Raw genomic sequence first — 19,471 nt, 5'->3', positions numbered from 1 at the left:
CCTACCACAACCAGAGAGCAATGCTGAATTACTATCTACCTCTTTGGTGACCCTCGGGCTATCCTTGATTGGGCTTTGCTGGCTTTACCTTGCACTAAACGTTATTCCCTTATCGTATATCTATACACTGTAAATGGCTCAATTGTAATAATGTATTAGAAACATAGAAGCATAGAAAAATAGGTGCAGGAGTAGGCCATTCGCCCCTTCGAGCCAACACTGCCATTCAATATGATCATGACTGATCATCTAAAATCAGTACCCCGTTCCTGCTTTCTCCCTATATCCCTTGATTCCGCCAGTCCTAAGAACTATTTCTCACTCTCTCTTGAATACATCCAGTGAATTGGCCTTCCACTGCCTTCTGTGGCAGAGAATTCCACAGGTTCTCAACTTTCTGGGTGAAATTTTTTTTCCTCATCTCAGTCCTAAATGGCCTACCCCTTATTCTTAAACTGTGGCCCCTGGTTCTGGACTCCCCCAACATGGGGAACATTTTACCTGCATCTAGCCTGGTCCAACCCTTTAAGAATTTAATATGTCACGCATGCAACAAAAGCTTTTCACTGTACCTCAGCACAAATGATAATAAACTAAACTGAACCGAAGAAGATGTTCCTGAACCTGGATTTAATATTGACGGATTATGGGCTGGGAGCAGGCAAATGGGTCTAGCCCGGTAAAACAACTTGGTCAACATTAACCAATTGGGCTGAAGGGCCTGTTTCCATGCCATGTAGCTCTATGACTCTCATACACTGCATCAAAAAAATCCGTATTCTAAAATCTTTGCCCCATTTAATCATAATGATAAGATTATAAGTGATAGGAGTAGAATTAGGCCATTCGGCCCATCAAGTCTCCTCCACCATTCAATCATGGCTGATCTATCTCTCCCTCCTAACCCCATTCTCCTGCCTTCTCCCCATAACCTCTGACATTAGTACTCATCAAGAATCTATCTACAGTATCTCTGCCTTAAATATATCCACTGACTTTGCCATCCTTCCTTTGTCCCGCCCCCCTGACATCAGCCTGAAGAAGGGTCTCGACCCGAAACGTCACCCTTTCCTTCTCTCCTGAGATGCTGCCTGACCTGCTGAGTTACTCCAGCATTTTGTGAATAATTGCCTCCACAGCCTTCTGTGGCAAAGAATTCCACAGATTCACCACCCTCTGACCAAAGAGGCATCCGAATCTTGATTTTCTTACATGCAGAGAGCCAGTTCGCAGGATACATATCATTTCAATATATTTAATTTTAAACATCTTTTAAGCAATTATCTGGTTTAAATCGGTCTTCTTCAGGCAGCCTTCCGTGGCTGATAATCTGCCCCATTAATTGTTTCCTCCCCAGTTCAGAAGGCAGGGCAGTGCATTTTAAAGACATTGCCTAGGATTGTTTTTAGTTCAACTCACAGCTAAACATACTGGAACACAACAGGAAGGGACACCGCCTCGTGTAGTTAACCCCTCGAGATTGGTTAGAACTTTCCCTCCAGAGGTTCAGAGCGACCAGCAGCAGACAAAAGAAAAGTTGAGGAAATTGACTGAAAGAGGACAGGATATTCGCAAGGCTGCGAACTCGGTAGATAGAGAGAACGCAGCACTCCTGATGCGTACACAGCAGGAAGACGAAAGCAGCTGCCGTTCAGATGTCTTAAAGTTGTTTTGCATTTTACTGTTCGTTGTAAGTTATTAGAAGGCTCCTTTCCCCATTATTTCGTGCAATTCCGGTGTAATTCTGAATAAAATAATTCAATTAATTTGAAACGATAACTATTCTTGTTTTAAATAGTAGACATATGTTGAAAGACTGGAGCGACTAGGCTTGTACACACTGGAATTTAGAAGGATGAGAGGAGATCTTATCGAAACATATAAGATTATTAAGGGGTTGGACACGTTAGAGGCAGGAAACATGTTCCCAATGTTGGGGGAGTCCAGAACCAGGGGCCACAGTTTAAGAATAAGGGGTAAGCCATTTAGAACAGAGATGAGGAAAAACTTTTTCAGTCAGAGAGTTGTGAATCTGTGGAATTCTCTGCCTCAGAAGGCAGTGGAGGCCAATTCTCTGAATGCATTCAAGAGAGAGCTAGATAGAGCCCTTAAGGATAGCGGAGTCAGGGGGTATGGGGAGAAGGCAGGAACGGGGTACTGATTGAGAATGATCAGCCAAGATCACATTGAATGGCGGTGCTGGCTCGAAGGGCCGAAAGGCCTCCTCCTGCACCTATTGTCTATTGTCTATTGTCTATACTGAAGGTCTTAAGAAGGGTCTCAACCTGAAACATCACCTATCCATGTTCTCCAGGGCTGCTGCCTGACATGCTGAGTTACTCCAGCACGTTGCGTCCTTTTAGCCACACTGAAATGCTGTCTAAAAGTTGCTGAGACATATATGCTTGAAACAAAGTTGTGCGAGAGGCACCATCTTTACTAAGCAGTGTCTCTGGGACAGTTTTTCCAGTAAGTGATGGTTATAATTGAAGAGGACACCATGTGCTTCTCACAGCCGATAGGTCCTACGCCATCAGAGATGACCATCTGGGGCAACTATCCTTCAGGTGTAGGAATCCTAACAATATATACGTTAAACTTTAGGGATATGGACCAAATAGAGCCAAATGGACTTCGCTTGGATAGACATGTTGGTTGGCATGGGCCGGTTGCACCGAAGGGCCTGTTTGGCTGCATGACTCTCTGGTTGTATGACCTTGGGTTTTCAATCCACAGATGCTCTACTTGATATGCTGAGCACTGCATCAATTTTCTGTTTTAATTTACAATTTACAGCATCTGTAACTTCTAAATCATAAGGAGACAGATCACTTTCAGAAGGCCTTCGACAAGGTCCCACATAGGAGATTGGTGTACAAACTTAAAGCACACGGTATTGAGGGTTCAGTGTTGAGGTGGATAGAAAATTGGTTGGCGGACAGGAAGCAAAGAGTAGGAATAAACGGGTCCTTTTCGGAATGGCAGGCAGTGACTAGTGGGGTACCGCAAGGCTCAGTGCTGGGACCCCAGTTATTTACAGTGTATATTAATGATTTGGACGAGGGAATTGAATGCAACATCTCTAAGTTTGCGGATGACACGAAGCTGGGTGGCAGTGTTAGCTGCGAGGAGGATGCTAGGAGGCTGCAGAGTGACTTGGATAGATTAGGCGAGTGGGCAAATGCATGGCAGATGCAATATAATGTGGATAAATGTGAGGTTATCCACTTTGGCGGCAAGAACAGGAAAGCAGAGTATTACCTGAATGGTGAACGATTAGGAGAAGGGGAGATGCAACGTGACCTGGGTGTCATGGTGCACCAGTCATTGAAAGCAAGCGTGCAGGTGCAGCAGGCTGTGAAGAAAGCGAATGGTATGTTGGCATTCATAGCAAGAGGATTTGAGTTTAGGAGCAGGGAGGTTCTGCTGCAGTTGTACAGGGCCTTGGTGAGACCGCACCTGGAGTATTGTGTGCAGTTTTGGGCTCCTAATCTGAGGAAAGACGTTCTTGCCTTAGAGGGAGTACAGAGAAGGTTCACTAGATTGATCCCTGGGATGGCGGGACTTTCATATGAAGAAAGACTGGATAGACTAGGCTTGTACTCGCTGGAATTTAGAAGACTGAGGGAGGATCTTATAGAAACATATAAAATTCTTAAGGGGTTGGAGAGGCTAGATGCGGGAAGATTGTTCCCGATGTTGGGGGAGTCCAGAACCAGGGGTCACAGCTTAAGGATAAGAGGGAAGTCTTTTAGGACCGAGATGAGAAAACATTTCTTCACACAGAGAGTGGTGAGTCTGTGGAATTCTCTGCCACAGAAGGTAGTTGAGGCCAGTTCATTGGCTATATTTAAGAGGGAGTTAGATTTGGCCCTTTTTGCTAAAGGGATCAGGGGGTATGGAGAGAAGGCAGGTACAGGTTACTGAGCTGGATGATCAGCCATGATCATATTGAATGGCGGTGCAGGCTCGAAGGGCCGAATGGCCTACTCCTGCACCTATTTTCTATGTTTCTATGTTTCTATGTTTCTAAGTTTACAAGTTCACAAGTTATAGGAGTAGAATTAGGCCAGAGGTAGACACAAAGCACTGGAGTAACTCAGAGGGGCAGGCAGCACCTCTGGAGAGAAGGAATGGGTGATGTTTCGGGTCGAAACCCTTCTTCAGACTGAATGTCACGGGAAAGGGAAATGAGAGATATAGAAGATGATGTAGAGAGATAAAGAACAATGCATGAAAGATATGCAAAAAAGTAACGATGATAAAGGAAACAGGCCATTGGTAGCTAGCTGTTTGTTGGTGAAAATGAGAAGCTGGTGTGACTTGGGTGGGGGAGAGGTAGAGAGAGAAAGAATACCGGGGTTATTTGAAGTTAGAGAAATCAATATTCATACCACTGGGCTGTAAGCTGCCCAAGTAAAATATGAGATGCTGTTCCTCCAATTTGCGGTTAGCCTCACTCTGACAATGGAGGAGACCTAGGACAGAAAGGTCAGTGTGGGAATGAGAAGGAGAATTAAACTGTTTAGCAACCGGGAGATCAATAAAGGGGAAGGAAGTGTCGGAGATGGTCCAAGTAAATTTGAGTGCAGGATGGAAATTGGTGGTGAAGTTGATGAAGTCCATGAGTTCGGCATGGGTGCAGGAGGTAGCACCGATGGAGTTGTCAAGGTGACGGAGATAGAGTTCTGGGATAGGGCCAGTGTACGCCTGGAACAGGGATTGTTCAACATAGGCCATTCGGCCCATCGAGTCGACTCCGCCATTCAATCATGGCTGATCTCTGCCTCCTAATACCATTTTCCTGCCTTCTCCCCATAACCCTTGACACCCGTTCTAATCAAGAATTTGTCTATCTCTGCCTTAAAAATATCCACTGACTCCACAGCCCTCTGTGGCAATGAGTTCCACAGATTAACTACCCTCTGACAAAAGAAGTTCCTCCTCACCTCCTTTCTAAAAGAGCGCCCTATAATTATGACCTCTAGCCCAAGACTCTCCCACCAGTGGAAACATCCTTTCCACATCCATTCTATCGATGTCTTTCGATGCCTTTCAATATTCTGTGTTTCAATGAGGTCCCCCCCTCAACCTTCTAAACTCCAGCGAGTACAGGCCCAGTGCTGTCAAACGCTCATCATATGCCAACCCACTCATTCCTGGAATCATTCTTGTAAACCTCCTCTGGACCTTCTCCAGAGCCAGCAAATCCTTCCTCAGAAATGGGAAGATATCAGTCTGAAGAAGTCCCAACCTGAAATGTCACCTATCCATGTTCTCAAGAGATGCAGCCTGACTCGCTGAGTTGGTCAAGCACTTTGTGTCTTTGGTGCAGGTACTATCGCAATGTTTTGCAGGTACTATCGCTATGTTTAAGAAACATTTGGACAGGTACATGGATAGGATAGGTTTAGAGGGATATGGGCCAAATGCATGCAGGTGGAAGTCGTATAGCTTGGACGTTGGCTGTTGGGCAAGTTGGGCCGAAGGGCCTGTTTCCACACTGTATCACCCTATAACTATGACTCTATCTGCAATTTTTTGGCTTGTAAGACAATCATGGGTTGCACATAATTGGTTTTCACCCAACAAACATCAGTGCAAGTACAACAGATATGTGAGAGATAGTGATATAATTCATCAAAGAATTTTAGGCACTCATAGAGTTCCAATGACCTTTCTAATACAATTGGATTGTTTAGTTTAGTCCAGTTTATTATTGTCACGTGTACCGAGGTTTACAGTGAAAGCTTTTATTTCCTTTCTACACAGTCATAGAAAAGATTATACATTAATACAATCAAGCTGTCCACAGTGCACAGATGAAAGATAAACGTACAACATTTCATGCATATTGAAGTCAGATTAAAGATAGTTCAAAGTATAAGAAAATAACTGCAGATGCTGGTACAAATCGAAGGTATTTATTCACAAAATGCTGGAGTAAATCAGCAGGTCAGGCGGCATCTCAGGAGAGAAGGAATGGGTGACGTTTCGGGTCGAGACCCTTCGTCTGAAGAAGGGTCTCGACCCGAAACGTCACCCTGTGGCGGATCAGGCCACTCCTTGGGTCAGCCCCCTCGTTACGTGACGGACAGGCGAAAGGGGTTAAAAGCCAGACCAAGGGAAGGCGTATCTTATCCCTAGGAGAACTACGCTGTGGGCAGGAGCTCACAGCCTAATAAAAGAATCTTACTAAACACTGCCTGGCGTCTTGCCTTTTCTCTGGCCTCCGCCAGGCCACTACATTGGTGACCTCGACGGACATCACACGTAGTGATGTCAAACGATAATGTGCAACCCGGTCCTGCCGCCCTCGTGCAACCCGGTCCTGCCGCCCTCGGTCCTGCCGACCTCGAGGCCGTCTCCCTCAAACTCCCGACCCTGTGGACCGAAGAGCCTGAGGTCTGGTTTCAGCAGGCAGAGGCACAGTTTGCTGTGCGAGGGGTAACCGTCGACTTGACGAAGTACTTTTATGTCGTCGGCGCCCTGGACCAGGCGACAGCAAGGCGAGTAAAGCCTTACCTTAATGACCCCCCCGCGGATGACAAATATAAGGGCCTTAAAGAACTCCTTATCAGGAGGTTCGGCCTCAGCGACGCCGAGAGAGCAACTCGCGTTATGAGCCAGGGGGGGCTCGGGGACCGACGGCCGTCGGCCCTTCTGGAGGACATGCTCGCCCTTATGGGCAACCACCCGCCCTGTTTCTTATTCAAGCAGGCCTACCTGCGGCAGCTCCCGGTCGACCTCCGTTCTCAGCTCGCTGAGGACCCCTTCACCGACACGCAGCGGCTGGGCGAGCGCGCTAATCAAATCCCGGTCCACCCCGATGACATCCCCAAGACTGCCATCATCACCCCGTTCGGCCTATTCGAGTTCCTACGGATGCCGTTCGGGTTGAAGAACGCCGCACAGGCCTTCCAACGGCTTATGGACTGTGTGTGCCGTGGCCTGGAATTCGTCTTTGTGTACTTGGACGACGTACTCGTGGCCTGCCGCTCTGGAGGACTGCCAGTTTGTGTTCCTGCGCAGGGACGCACACCGATCACTTATCCAGCGGCCGTACGAGGGCCCCTTCCGGGTCCTGCAACACGGCTCGGCCACATTCGTTCTGGACATGGGGGGTCGCAGAGAGACTGTTTCGGTCGCACGGCTGAAGCCGGCACACGTGGACATTGATCGGCCGGTGCCGGTTGCACAGCCCTGCCCGCGCGGTCGCCCCCCGTCCAAGCTACCCCCTCCAGTGTCTGCTACGACCCCTCCACCTGTCGGTCAGTCGCTGGTCCCTGCGCCGGTCATGGTGCGCACCCGGGCTGGTCGCCTCGTGCGCCCTCCTGTCCGTTTTGTACCTCCGGTTCTTGGGGGGGGTCCTGTGGCGGATCAGGCCACTCCTTGGGTCAGCCCCCTCGTTACGTGACGGACAGGCGAAAGGGGTTAAAAGCCAGACCAAGGGAAGGCGTATCTTATCCCTAGGAGAACTACGCTGTGGGCAGGAGCTCACAGCCTAATAAAAGAATCTTACTAAACACTGCCTGGCGTCTTGCCTTTTCTCCGGCCTCCGCCAGGCCACTACAACCCATTCCTTCTCTCCTGAGATGCTGCCTGACCTGCTGAGTTACTCCAGCATAGCGTGGAAAGATAGTTCAAAGGTCTCCATTGAGGTAAATGGGAGGTCAGGACCGCACTCTAGTTGATGAGAGGACGATCTAATTGCCTGATAACAGCTGGGAAGAAACTGTCCCTGAATCTGGAGGTGCGTGCTTTCAAACCTCTGTACCTCTTGCCTGATGGGAGAGGGGAGAAGAGGGAGTTGGTGGGATTGTGTAAAAAATAAAATATTTTGAAAAATAATTTCTAGCCTATTGCCTTTATCTCCTCTCCTAAATATTTAGCAGTAACAGCAATGCATGTTGTCATGTTCTTAAGTGGCAAGAAATATTTGCAGCCAAATGCTAGAGAACGAGTGTTTAAAACAAGAGCACTGAGCCATCTGCTTGTGGCTATAAAAGATTCCACCATCATCAATTGTCATTCGCTAGAACTTCAACTGAACCATCTGTCTAAGTGCCTTGGTAACTAGAGCAGGTCATATATTAGGTACTCTGTACAGAAAGGCTCAACTTCTGACTCCCAAGCAGCTTTGTGGGCGAGGTGAAATACTCTCCTCGATGGAACACCTTCAACCTTTTCTCGTTCATGTCAAGTTGGGCAATATATGATGCCTATCTATTGAGGGTGGGTATGGTGGCAAAGCTGGTAGAGCTCCTGCCTCACAGCATCAGACAATCAGGTTCGATCTTGATCTCAGGTGCTGTCTGTGTGGAGTTTGCACGTTCTCCCTGTTACCGCGTGGGATTTCTCCGGGGACTCCAGTTTCCTCCCACATCCCAAAGATGTGTGGTTTGCAGGTTAAATGACTGCTGTAAAATTGCCCCTAAAGTGTACTGAGTGGATGAGAAAGTCGAATAACATAGAACTAGTGCGAATGAATGATCAATGGTCTGTGTAGACTCGGTGGGCTGAAAGGCCTATTTTCATGCAGTACCTCTAAACTAAACGACTGATGTCTATGCATTGAGAATTAATTTGTTTAAACATTAGCTTCAGTGAAATAACTGCTACTCTACACAAAGTAGTGGTGTGCTGGTTCATAAGTTGATGGTACAGCAAACATTTGGGAAGGAAAAGGGCATGTTGATCTATATTGCAATGGGGTTTAGTGCAAGTTTAGAGCTCAGAGGGCCATCGGAACACAGCTACCAGACTTGGAGGGCATCTACAACACACGATGCCTCAGAAAAGCCACCAGCATCCACAAAGACTCTTCACACCCCTGCAACAGTCTGTTCGAACTCCTTCCATCGGGCAGACGATACAAGGCCTTCTATGCCCGCACCTCCAGACTCAGGAACAGCTTCATCCCCAGGGCCATAGCTGCTATGAACCGGTCCTGCTGAGCCGGATGGCCACAACGCATAGATCAACTTGCACTTTACCCTGTCCAAAACTGTTACAACTGTTTCGTTTCGTTGGGTTGCTGCTGTCTAAATTACCTAAATTATTGCATCGTATGGGAGGCGCATTCCCAATCTCGTTGTACCCCTGGGTACAATGACAATAAAGATATATTGTATTGTATTGTATTGTATTGTAAGTATAAGGACATTTAGTTGGAACTGTGTAAGACTTCGGCAAAGCCACATCTGGAGTACTGAGTGTAGTTTTATTTCCATATTTAAGGAAGGATAAGGTTGCCTAGGTGGCAATGCAGCATGGATTCACCAGATTGATTATCGAGATGTTCCATTGATGGGAGATTCAGGAGGAACGGCTTATATTCACAGGAGCTTAGAAAAGTGAGATGGGATCTTATTGAAATCCATAAAATTTAACAGCAGGCACTGTTTAAGAGACATTGGAACAGGTACACAGATAGGAGAGGTATAGACAGTTATGTCCCAAGCACAGGCAGTGGGACTAGTGTAGCTGGGACATGTTGACCGGTGTGGGCAAGTTGTGCCATAGGGCCTGTTTCCACACTGTGACTCTCTTTGACTGCATGATTTGAGAGACTAAAAGCAGTGATGGATCGGACAGGGTCCACCACTCTCTTTACTTTGCTATGTTCCTGCATGTTGGAATTGCAGTTCCAGGCCATGATGCGACTATTTAGGATATTTCTACAGTGTATCTATCGAAGTTTATTAGTATATTCGGTAGCATGCCGAATCTCTTCAAACTTCAAAGTAAAGGTGGCGTGGAGCCTTTTCTGGTTATTACATCTATTTGCTGGTCCCAGGACAGGTGATCCGAGGTACCTATGCCTCGAAATCTGAAGGTGCTATCTCTCTCCATCGCCAAAGCACCAGTGAAACTTGCCATGCTATCTCTGGGTTTCCCCTTTTCTGAAGTCAACGATTATCGCTTTGAGAGGTTGCTGTTGAAGCTGCACTCATCCAGATGTTCTATCTTCCTGCTGTACGCTGACTCATCACCACTCGTGATTCAGCCAACAACAGTGCTGTCGTCGCCATTAGAGCTGTGCTTATTGACGCAGTCATGGGTGCAAAGGGCATACAGCAGGAAGCCCTGAGATGCACCTGTGTTGATAGTGAGTGAGGAGGACACATTGCAACAAATCTACACCGACTGAGGTCTGCCAATGACGAAGTCAAGGGTCCAGTTGCAAAGACCAGAAGACCATAAGACTTGGAGTCAAATGAGGCCATTCAGCACATCAAGTCTACTCCACCATTCAATCATGGCCGATCGATTTCTCCCTTTAAATCCCATTCTCCTGCCTTCCCCCCCCCCCCCCCCCGTAACCTATGATGCCCTTCCTGATGAAGAGCCTATCAATCTCCGCTTTAAAAATACGCAAAGAGTTGGCCTCCACCGGCTGTGGCAATCCATTCCACAGATTCACCACCCACTCACTAAGGAAATTCCTCCTCAGTTCTATTCCAAGGGAGGCAGAAATACCCACATCATGAAAATATTACCTGTAAAAAATATTGTTCGGAAGAAATTATTGGCACTGAAATTCAGGAAATCACTGAGTCCCAATAATCTACATCACAGTGAACTAAGTAAGATAATCTTTAGACGTTAGACTTTAGACGAGCAATACGGTGCAGAAACGGGCCCTCGGCCTACTGAGTCCGTGCCAACCAGTGATCATCCCGTACACTAGTACTAACCTTACAATTTAGAATCTACAATTTACAATGAACCTACAAACCTGTAGATCTTTGGAATGTGGAGATCTTTGGAGAAAATCCATGGAGTCACAGGCAGAACGTGCAAACTCCGTACAGACAGCACCCGTAGTCAGGATCGAACCAGGGTCTCTGGTGCTCTAAGGCAGCAACTCTACCGCTGCGCCACCTAGTCATGGAATTAATAGAAACATAGAAAATAGGTGCAGGAGGAGACCATTCGGCCCTTCGAGCCAGCACCGCCATTCAGTGTGATCATGGCTGATCGTCCCCAATCACTAACCCGTGCCTGCCTTCTCCCCATATTCCTTGATTCCACTAGCCTCTAGAGCTCTATCTAACTCTCTCTTAAATCCATCCAGTGATTTGGCTTCCACTGCCCTCTGTGGCAGAGAATTCCACAAATTCACAACTCTCTGGGTGAAAAAGTTTTTTCTCACCTCAGTTTTAAAAGGGCCTTCCCTTTATTCTAAGACTGTGGCCCCTGGTTCTGGACTCCCCCAACATTGGGAACATTTTTCCTGCATCTAGCTTGCCCAGTCCTTTTATAATTTTATATGTTTCTATAAGATCCCCTCTCATCCTTCTAAACTCCAGTGAATACAAGCCTAGTCTTTTCAATCTTTCCTCATATGTCAGTCCCGCCATCCCAGGGATCAATCTCGTGAACCTACGCTGCACTGCCTCAAATACAAGGATGTCCTTCCTCAAATTAGGAGACCAAAACTATACACAATATTCCAGATGTGGTCTCACCAGGGCCCCATACAACTGCAGAAGAACCTCTTTACTCCTATACTGAAATCCTCTTGTTATGTAGGCCAACATGCCATTGGCCAACATGCCATTAGCTTTCTTCACTGCCTGCTGTACCTGCACGTCACCTTTCAGTGACTGGTGTACAAGGACACCCAGGTCTCGCTGCACCTCCCCCTTACCTAACCTAACTCCATTGAGATAATAATCTGCCTCCTTGTTTCTGCCGCCAAAGTGGATAACCTCACATTTATCTATATTATACTGCATCTGCCACGCATCTGCCCACTCACTCAACTTGTCAAGGTCACCCTGCAACCTCCTAATATCCTCTTCACAGTTTACACTGCCACCCAGCTTTGTGTCATCCGCAAACTTGCTAGTGTTGCTTAATGGAAGCATTGATTGTTATATTCCTAAATTCCTAAATTATTGGACATTTCCTGGAGATTGGAGGATGGTGAGTGTAATCCCACCATTTTAGTTTAGTTTAGTTTAGTTTAGAGATACAGCGCGGAAACAGGTCCTTCGGACCACCGAATCCGCACCAACCAGCGATCCCCGCACATCAACACTATCCTACACACACAAGGGACAATATACACATACACCAAGCCAATGAATCTACATACCTGTAAACATCTGTACCTGTACATACCTGTACATTGGGAAGATTGTTCCCGATGTTGGGGAAGTCTAGAACCAGGGGTCACAGCTTAAGGATAAGGGGGAAGTCTTTTAGGACCGAGATGAGAAAACATTTCTTCACACAGAGAGTGGTGAGTCTGTGGAATTCTCTGCCACAGAAGGTAGTTGAGGTCAGTTCATTGGCTATATTTAAGAGGGAGTTAGATGTGGCCCTTGTGGCTAAAGGGATCAGGGGATATGGAGAGAAGGCAGGTACAGGTTACTGAGCTGGATGATCAGCCATGATCATATTGAATGGCGGTGCAGGCTCGAAGGGCTGAATGGCCTACTCCTGCACCTATTTTCTATGTTTTCTATGTTTCTATCGTTGGAGTGTGGGAGGAAACTGAAGATCTCGGAGAAAACCCACGCAGGTCACGGGGAGAACGTACAAACTCCTTACAGACAGCACCCGTAGTCGGGATCGAACCCGGGTCTCCGGCACTGCTAGCGCTGTAAGGCAGCAACTCTACCGTTGTGCCACCGTGAAAAAGGAGGAAGAAAAAGACTGGTCATCAACAATAGGGAAAATGCTGTGGAGTATTACTAAGAATATACTCAGGGTAAGGGAATCAAGAACCAGGGGACATAGGTTTAAGGTGAGAGGGGAAGATCTAATAGGAACCTGAGGGGGCAACCTTTTCACACAGAGGGTGATGGGTATGTGGAATGAGCTGCAGGAAGAGGTAGTTGAGGCAGGAACAATAACAAAGTTCAAAAGACACTTGGAAAGATGCATGGATAGGAAAATGTTAGAGGGATGTGGACCAAATGCTGGCAAATGGGACTAGCTTAGGAGGGGCATCCTCGTGGGCATGGATGAGTTGGGCCGAAGGGCCTGTTTCCATGCAGTATTACTCAATAGTTCTATGATATGATTACAGAACACAGAAATTATCAATGACATTAGATTCTGTATGGATTTATGAAAGGGAAGCTGTATTTGACATACCTATTAGAGGCCTTTTAAGATGTAAATGGTAGAATGGATAAGGGAAAACCTGTGCACGTTGTGATCTAGGTTTTCAGAAGGCCTTGCATAAAATCCCACATAAAGGTGGGAGGAATTAAAGAATATAGGATTTAGGCAATGTATTCCCATGGTATGAAAGCTATTTCATGCATAAAAGATTGGAATAAAAGTGTCTCGTTTGGGATGGCTGGTAGTGTCTAACAGAGTATTACCAGATTCCAGCTACTCATTGATATTGGTCGTAGAGTCATAGAGTGATACAGCATGGAAACAGGCCCTTCGACCCAGCCTGCCCACACCGACCAACATGTCTCATCTACACTAGTCCCGCCTGCCTGCGTTGGGCCCATATCCATCCAAACCTGTCCTTATCCTTGTACCTGTGTAAATGTTTCTTAAACGGTGCAATAGTCCGTGCCTCAACTACCTCCTCCAGCAGCTGGCATTGGTATTAATTTATCATTGTCGTGTGGCAAGATACAGTAAAGATCAATGTTTTGCGTACTGTCCTGGCAGAACATACCACACACGTGTGCAATCAAACCATATGTGAGTGCAGCAGGTGGGCCTAAAAGAGAAAGGAAACAGGATGTACAGGAAACATACTGAATGGGATGAGGGAACTGAATGTAATATTTCTAAGTTTACCAAACATGAAACTGGGTGGGACTGTGAAATGGGAGGAGAATTCAAAAAAGATTCAGTCTGAAGAAGGGTCTCGACCCGAAACGTCACCCATTCCTTCTCTCCCGAGATGCTGCCTGACCTGCTGAGTTACTCCAGCATTTTGTGAATAAATACCTTCGATTTGTACCAGCATCTGCAGTTATTTTCTTATACTAAAGATTCAAGGGGATTCAGCCAAGATCAGTGAGTGGCAAATAGGTGGCAGGTGCAGTATAATGTGGATAAATGTGTGAAGTCATCCAATTTGGTGGAAAAACAGAAAGGCAGAACATTATTTAAATGATGATAAATTTAGCAAAGGATGTGAGAGTCCAGTCACTGAAAGCAAACAAGCAGGTTTTCAGTCAGAGAGTTGTGAATCTGTGGAATTCTCTGCCTCAGAAGGCAGTGGAGGCCAATTCTCTGAATACATTCAAGAGAGAGCTAGATAGAGCTCTTAAGGATAGCGGAGTCAGGGGGTATGGGGAGAAAGCAGGAACGGGGTACTGATTGTGAATGATCAGCCATGATCACATTGAATGGGGGTGCTGGCTCGAAGGGCCGAATGGCCTACTCCTGCACCTATTGTCTATTGTCTATTGTGGAGTGAGCAAGATAAGAATTCTAGATGGTTTGTGGGCCTAATTTGCAGGAGTTTAGGAAGCAAAGATGTGTTGCTACAATTATTTCGGGCCAAGGTGAGATTACACCTAGAGCGATGTATACAGTTCTGCTCTCCTTTCCTAAGGAAGAATATACCTTCAATAGGAGGAGTGCTGACACATATTTGCTTAAGATAGACACAAAGTGCTGGAGTGACGCAGTGGGACAGGCGGCATCTCTGGAGAAAAGGAATGGGTGACGGTTCAGGTCGGGACGCTTCTTCAGACTGAAAGTACGGGATGGGGGGGGTGGGGGGAGTGAAGAGCTGGAGGCGAGAAAAGACCAGGATCGATCAGGGTCGGCTACCACTGACTTCAGGCAGGGTGGTGCGTGGTGAGCCCACTGTTGGCTACGGGAGGTGTCATCGAAAGAGGGAAACAGTGTGGAGAACAGTGGAAGTGGTAAAACGACTAGAGTGGTGGAAAGGAGCAAGGAGGGAGGGAGAGGGAGGGGTAGAAGTTACCTAAAATTAGGGAGTTCAATGTTCATACTGCTGGGTTGTTGGCTAAGCAAGCGAAATATGAGGTGTTAGTCCATATGTGTTTTCTTGACATGAAAGGTCCAATGAAAGATCTGACCTCATCTCTTCCCACCATAAGAACTTCCCCACCTACTATATGTTAATCCAGACAGATCTGAATTCCATTTTATATTGTTCAACCTCTCTCCACTTCCCATTTTATATTGTTCAACCTCTCTCGACTTCCACAGAATATTTGGGCTTCTTGTCTAGGCAACCATTTGGACGAAATGCGGTAGGTGCCCTGGGAACAGCCTTAGGAACAGTACAAGTCAGTGCATTTTGAAAAGAGAAATCAAAAAAAGAAGAGAAAACAGAAGCATTTGTTACATCTAGTTCTCATTTCTTTGTGGCTAAGATTTCAAGCTGAGAGCGAAAGAAATTGGAAATTTACACCCTGTCGACATAATTAAAAGCACAAAATGAGATGTGACAGGGGAATTCCTACAGTAAAATGTTTCCTCTTTTTGTTTCTTGTTTCAGGGCGTGAAGGAACATAAATGTGGGATCTGTGGACGTGAGTTTACTTTGCTGGCAAACATGAAGAGGCATGTCCTTATTCACACCAACATCCGAGCCTATCAGTGTCATCTTTGCTTCAAGAGCTTTGTGCAGAAACAAACTTTGAAGGCACATATGATAGTCCACTCTGACATCAAACCTTTTAAATGCAAGGTTTGTAAAGATGCATGCATATTTTTTATTTAAAGTGCAGATGCCGAAAGTCTGAAATAAAAACAGAAAATGCTGGCAGCACCGAGCATGCCGGGCAACTTGTGTGGAAAGGAAAACAGCGTTAATGTTTCAGGGCTGAGCCCCTCTGTTAGCTCTGTTTTTCCTTCCACAGATGCTGCCTGACCACTTGAGCATTTCCGGCATTTCCTGTTTGTATTGATTAATTGTGCAGCTTAGCAAATAAATTGTTTCCGCTTCATGATGCTTTGGTTGTAACTATCCAGTTGAGGCAAAGTGAAACTAATAAACTGATTAGCATTCAACAGGGCAGCAGGGTGGTGCAGTGGTAGAGTTGCTGTCTTACAGCACCAGAGACCCGGGTTCTATCCTGACTACGGGTGCTGTCTGTAAGGAGTTTGTACGTTCTTCCTGTGACCGCGTGGAGTTTCTCCAGATGTACGGTTTCCTCCCACACTCCAAAGACGTACAGGTTTGTAGGTTAATTGGCTTTGGTGAAATTGTAAATTGTCCCTAGTGTGTGTAGGATAGTGCTAGTGTACTGGGTGAACTCTGGTCAGCGCGGACTCGATAGGCCGAAGGGCCTGTTTCCACACTGCACCTCTAAAGTAAAGTTACACATAAGCCTCATCATTAGTTTGGATAGCCAGCAATTTATTTTCCAAAATTTGCCTAAAGTCCAACAGCACAAAAAAAGACCTAGATTTGGATATTATAATATCACAGGCTAAAGGGTGACGAATATTGGTATTCTAATATATAGGTTACTATTTATATAGTTAACAAAATGTCATTTATTTATTGATAAGTAGGAGCTTAAAATGAAGCAGTAAATGTGTGTTGTAGTCGAAAAATAGGGAAAAAATTGAGATAAACAAAAGTGCAACTTCTTTTCATGGAATCATACCATTATGAAGACATAGCAAGAGGCCATGTATCCACTGAGTCCATGTTGACTCTAACGTGATAATTGCATTCTTAAGAAACCGTGTTATACAGAATTGCGTTATAAAGTCAAATAGGAGAAAGGAGGTCAGGGGCAAAAGAGTCTCAAACTCACAATAACAAAGTTCTTTTCCTGCAGGTTTTTCAAATTGAAAGATCTTTTCAACAGCAATAAGTTGTATTATATTACCGCAAGCCACCACTACCAAAGTTTGCATGTTACATTGTTTATAGAGCATTGTTGCACAGAAGTATCAACAGAAGCAATTGATCGTCAATTTCAACCCGCTGGTTGAAAGCAGCAGCTGTGTTCTTAAGAGGCCTTGTTGTCTAACTACTGCGGGGAAGTTACATGGAAACTGTTTCCCCCCCTGTACTGTTTAAATCCAAGACAGCTTTTTTCTGGAAGGGTCCTGACTCAAAACGTCACCTATCCAAAATGTCAAGTTAGGAAAAGGGGACGTACAACGAGATCTGGGTGTCCTAGTGCATCAGTCACTGAAAGGAAGCATGCAGGTACAGCAGGCAGTGAAGAAAGCCAATGAAACGTTGGCCTTCATAACAAGGGGAGTTGAGTATAGGAGCAAAGAGGTCCTTCTGCAGTTGTACAGGGCCCTAGTGAGACCACACCTGGAGTACTGTGTGCAGTTTTGGTCTCCAAATTTGAGGAAGGATATTCTTGCTATTGAGGGCGTGCAGCATAGGTTTACTAGGTTAATTCCCGGAATGGCGGGACTGTTATATGTTGAAAGACTGGAGCGACTAGGCTTGTATACACTGGAATTTAGAAGGATGAGAGGGGATCTTATCAAAACGTATAAGATTATTAAGGGGTTGGACACGTTAGAGGCAGGAAACATGTTCCCAATGTTGGGGGAGTCCAGAACAAGGGGGCACAGTTTAAGAATAAGTGGTAGGCCATTTAGAACTGAGATGAGGAAAAACCTTTTCAATTAGAGTTTGTGAATCTGTGGAATTCAATGCCTCAGAAGGCAGTGGAGGCCAATTCTCTGAATGCATTCAAGAGAGAGCTAGATAGAGCTCTGAAGGATAGCGGAGTCAGGGGGTATGGGGAGAAGGCAGGAACGGGGTACTGATTGAGAATGATCAGCCATGATCACATTGAATGATGGTGCTGGCTCGAAGGGCCGAAAGGCCTCCTCCTGCACCTATTGTCTATTGTCTATTGTCTATCCATGATCCCCTCAGATATTGCCTGACCCACTGAGTTATTCCAGCACTTTGTGCCTTATTTTGTAAACCAGCATCTGCAGTTTTTTGTATCCAGAGCTTATTTCTTCTTGTCAATTTTGAAAGTGAGTTTCTCTAGTTTCTGATTGAAATTGCCAATTCAGCCCACATAAAGCAAATGGTGTTCCCGAATTAATCACTTGTGTTATATCTAATCCATGTCGTGGAAATGCTTGTTGTAGCAGAACCATCTGTATTAGGGAATAGTATGCTCTAGGTTTGATTCTTCAGTGCACAGAGCTACTGATTTCAGTCCTTTATTGCAGGAAGGTGTCAAGTGGATAGAAGGTTTGCAACTCAGGGAATATGAGAGTGATGAAAAGGGACACTAAGGGTCAATGTTACATTTAAATTAATTATGCTGAGCAAAGGGCAGATATCAGTTTTGGGAAGATGGACAAAGCAAGGTGGTGAGGTGACTTAAATACTCATCCATTCTTGTAGAGATTGGAAGAGTGGCATTTTAATCCTGGGGCTGCTGCTTCCCACTTGGAGAGTGGAGAGGGACCCAAGTGGTTGAGTTGTCCATTGCTGGTCTCTGGTATTCAGTTGGCAAGCAGTTGTTATGGAAGGAAAAATGACAGGATGAGAGGGGAGATCAAACCAGCCCATGTAGGCTCTGGAGCAACACAGCTGCTGGATCCAGGTGGTTCATAAGTGAAAGGAGCAGAATTAGGCCATTTGGCCCATGAAGTCTACCCCGCCATTCAATTATAGTTGATCTCTCTTTCCTTCTCAACCCCATTGGATTTGATCCTGTCCTCAGGTGCTGTCTGTGTGGAGTTTGCATGTTCTCCCTGTGACCACATGGGCTTCCTCAGGGTGCTCTGATATCCTTCCCATCCTAAAGATGTGCGGGTTTCCTGCCTTCTCCATATAACCCCCGACACCCGTACTAATCAAGAATCTATCAATAGACAATAGGTGCAGGAGTAGGCCATTCAGCCCTTCGAGCCAGCACTGCCATTCAATGCGATCATGGCTGATCACTCTCAATCAGTACCCCGTTCCTGCCTTCTCCCCATACCCCCTCACTCCGCTATCCTTAAGAGCTCTATCCAGCTCTCTCTTGAAAGCATCCAACGAACTGGCCTCCACAGCCCTCTGAGGCAGAGAATTCCACACCTTCACCACTCTCTGACTGAAAAAGTTCTTCCTCATCTCCGTTCTAAATGGCCTACCCCTTATTCTTAAACTGTGGCCCCTTGTTCTGGACTCCCCCAACATTGGGAACATGTTTCCTGCCTCTAATGTGTCCAATCCCCTAATTATCTTATATGTTTCAATAAGATCCCCCCTCATCCTTCTAAATTCCAGTGTATACAAGCCTAATTGCTCCAGCCTTTCAACATACGACAGTCCCGCCATTCCGGGAATTAACCTAGTGAACCTACGCTGCACGCCCTCTGTGCCATGAATTTATGAAGGTGGCTTGAGGATTTATAAATAACTTGATCTAGTTTAGAGATACAATATGGAAGCAGGCCCGTCGGCCCACCGATCAATGATCACCCTTTGCCACTAGTTCTATGTTATCCCACTTTGGCATCCACTCCCTACAGTCCAGGGGCAATTTCCTACAGAGACCAATTAACCTGC

At 45.9% G+C, this 19,471-nt stretch overlaps 1 protein-coding gene across 1 annotated transcript in view; it reads left to right on the top strand.

Moving 5' to 3' along the window:
- LOC144592474 (uncharacterized) overlaps positions 1 to 19,471 on the top strand; it is a 54,469-nt gene that overhangs the window by 10,912 nt on the left and 24,086 nt on the right. The window contains exon 3 of the mRNA XM_078397067.1: positions 15,467 to 15,658. Within this exon, the coding sequence (XP_078253193.1) occupies positions 15,467 to 15,658 (192 nt within the window). The remainder of the gene's footprint in view (positions 1 to 15,466; positions 15,659 to 19,471) is intronic.

This window comes from Rhinoraja longicauda, chromosome 3, assembly GCF_053455715.1.
Source record: "Rhinoraja longicauda isolate Sanriku21f chromosome 3, sRhiLon1.1, whole genome shotgun sequence".
Taxonomy (NCBI): domain Eukaryota; kingdom Metazoa; phylum Chordata; class Chondrichthyes; order Rajiformes; family Arhynchobatidae; genus Rhinoraja; species Rhinoraja longicauda.
The sequence above is the reverse complement of the archived record's forward strand: the minus strand, read 5'-3'. Positions and strand labels throughout refer to the sequence as shown.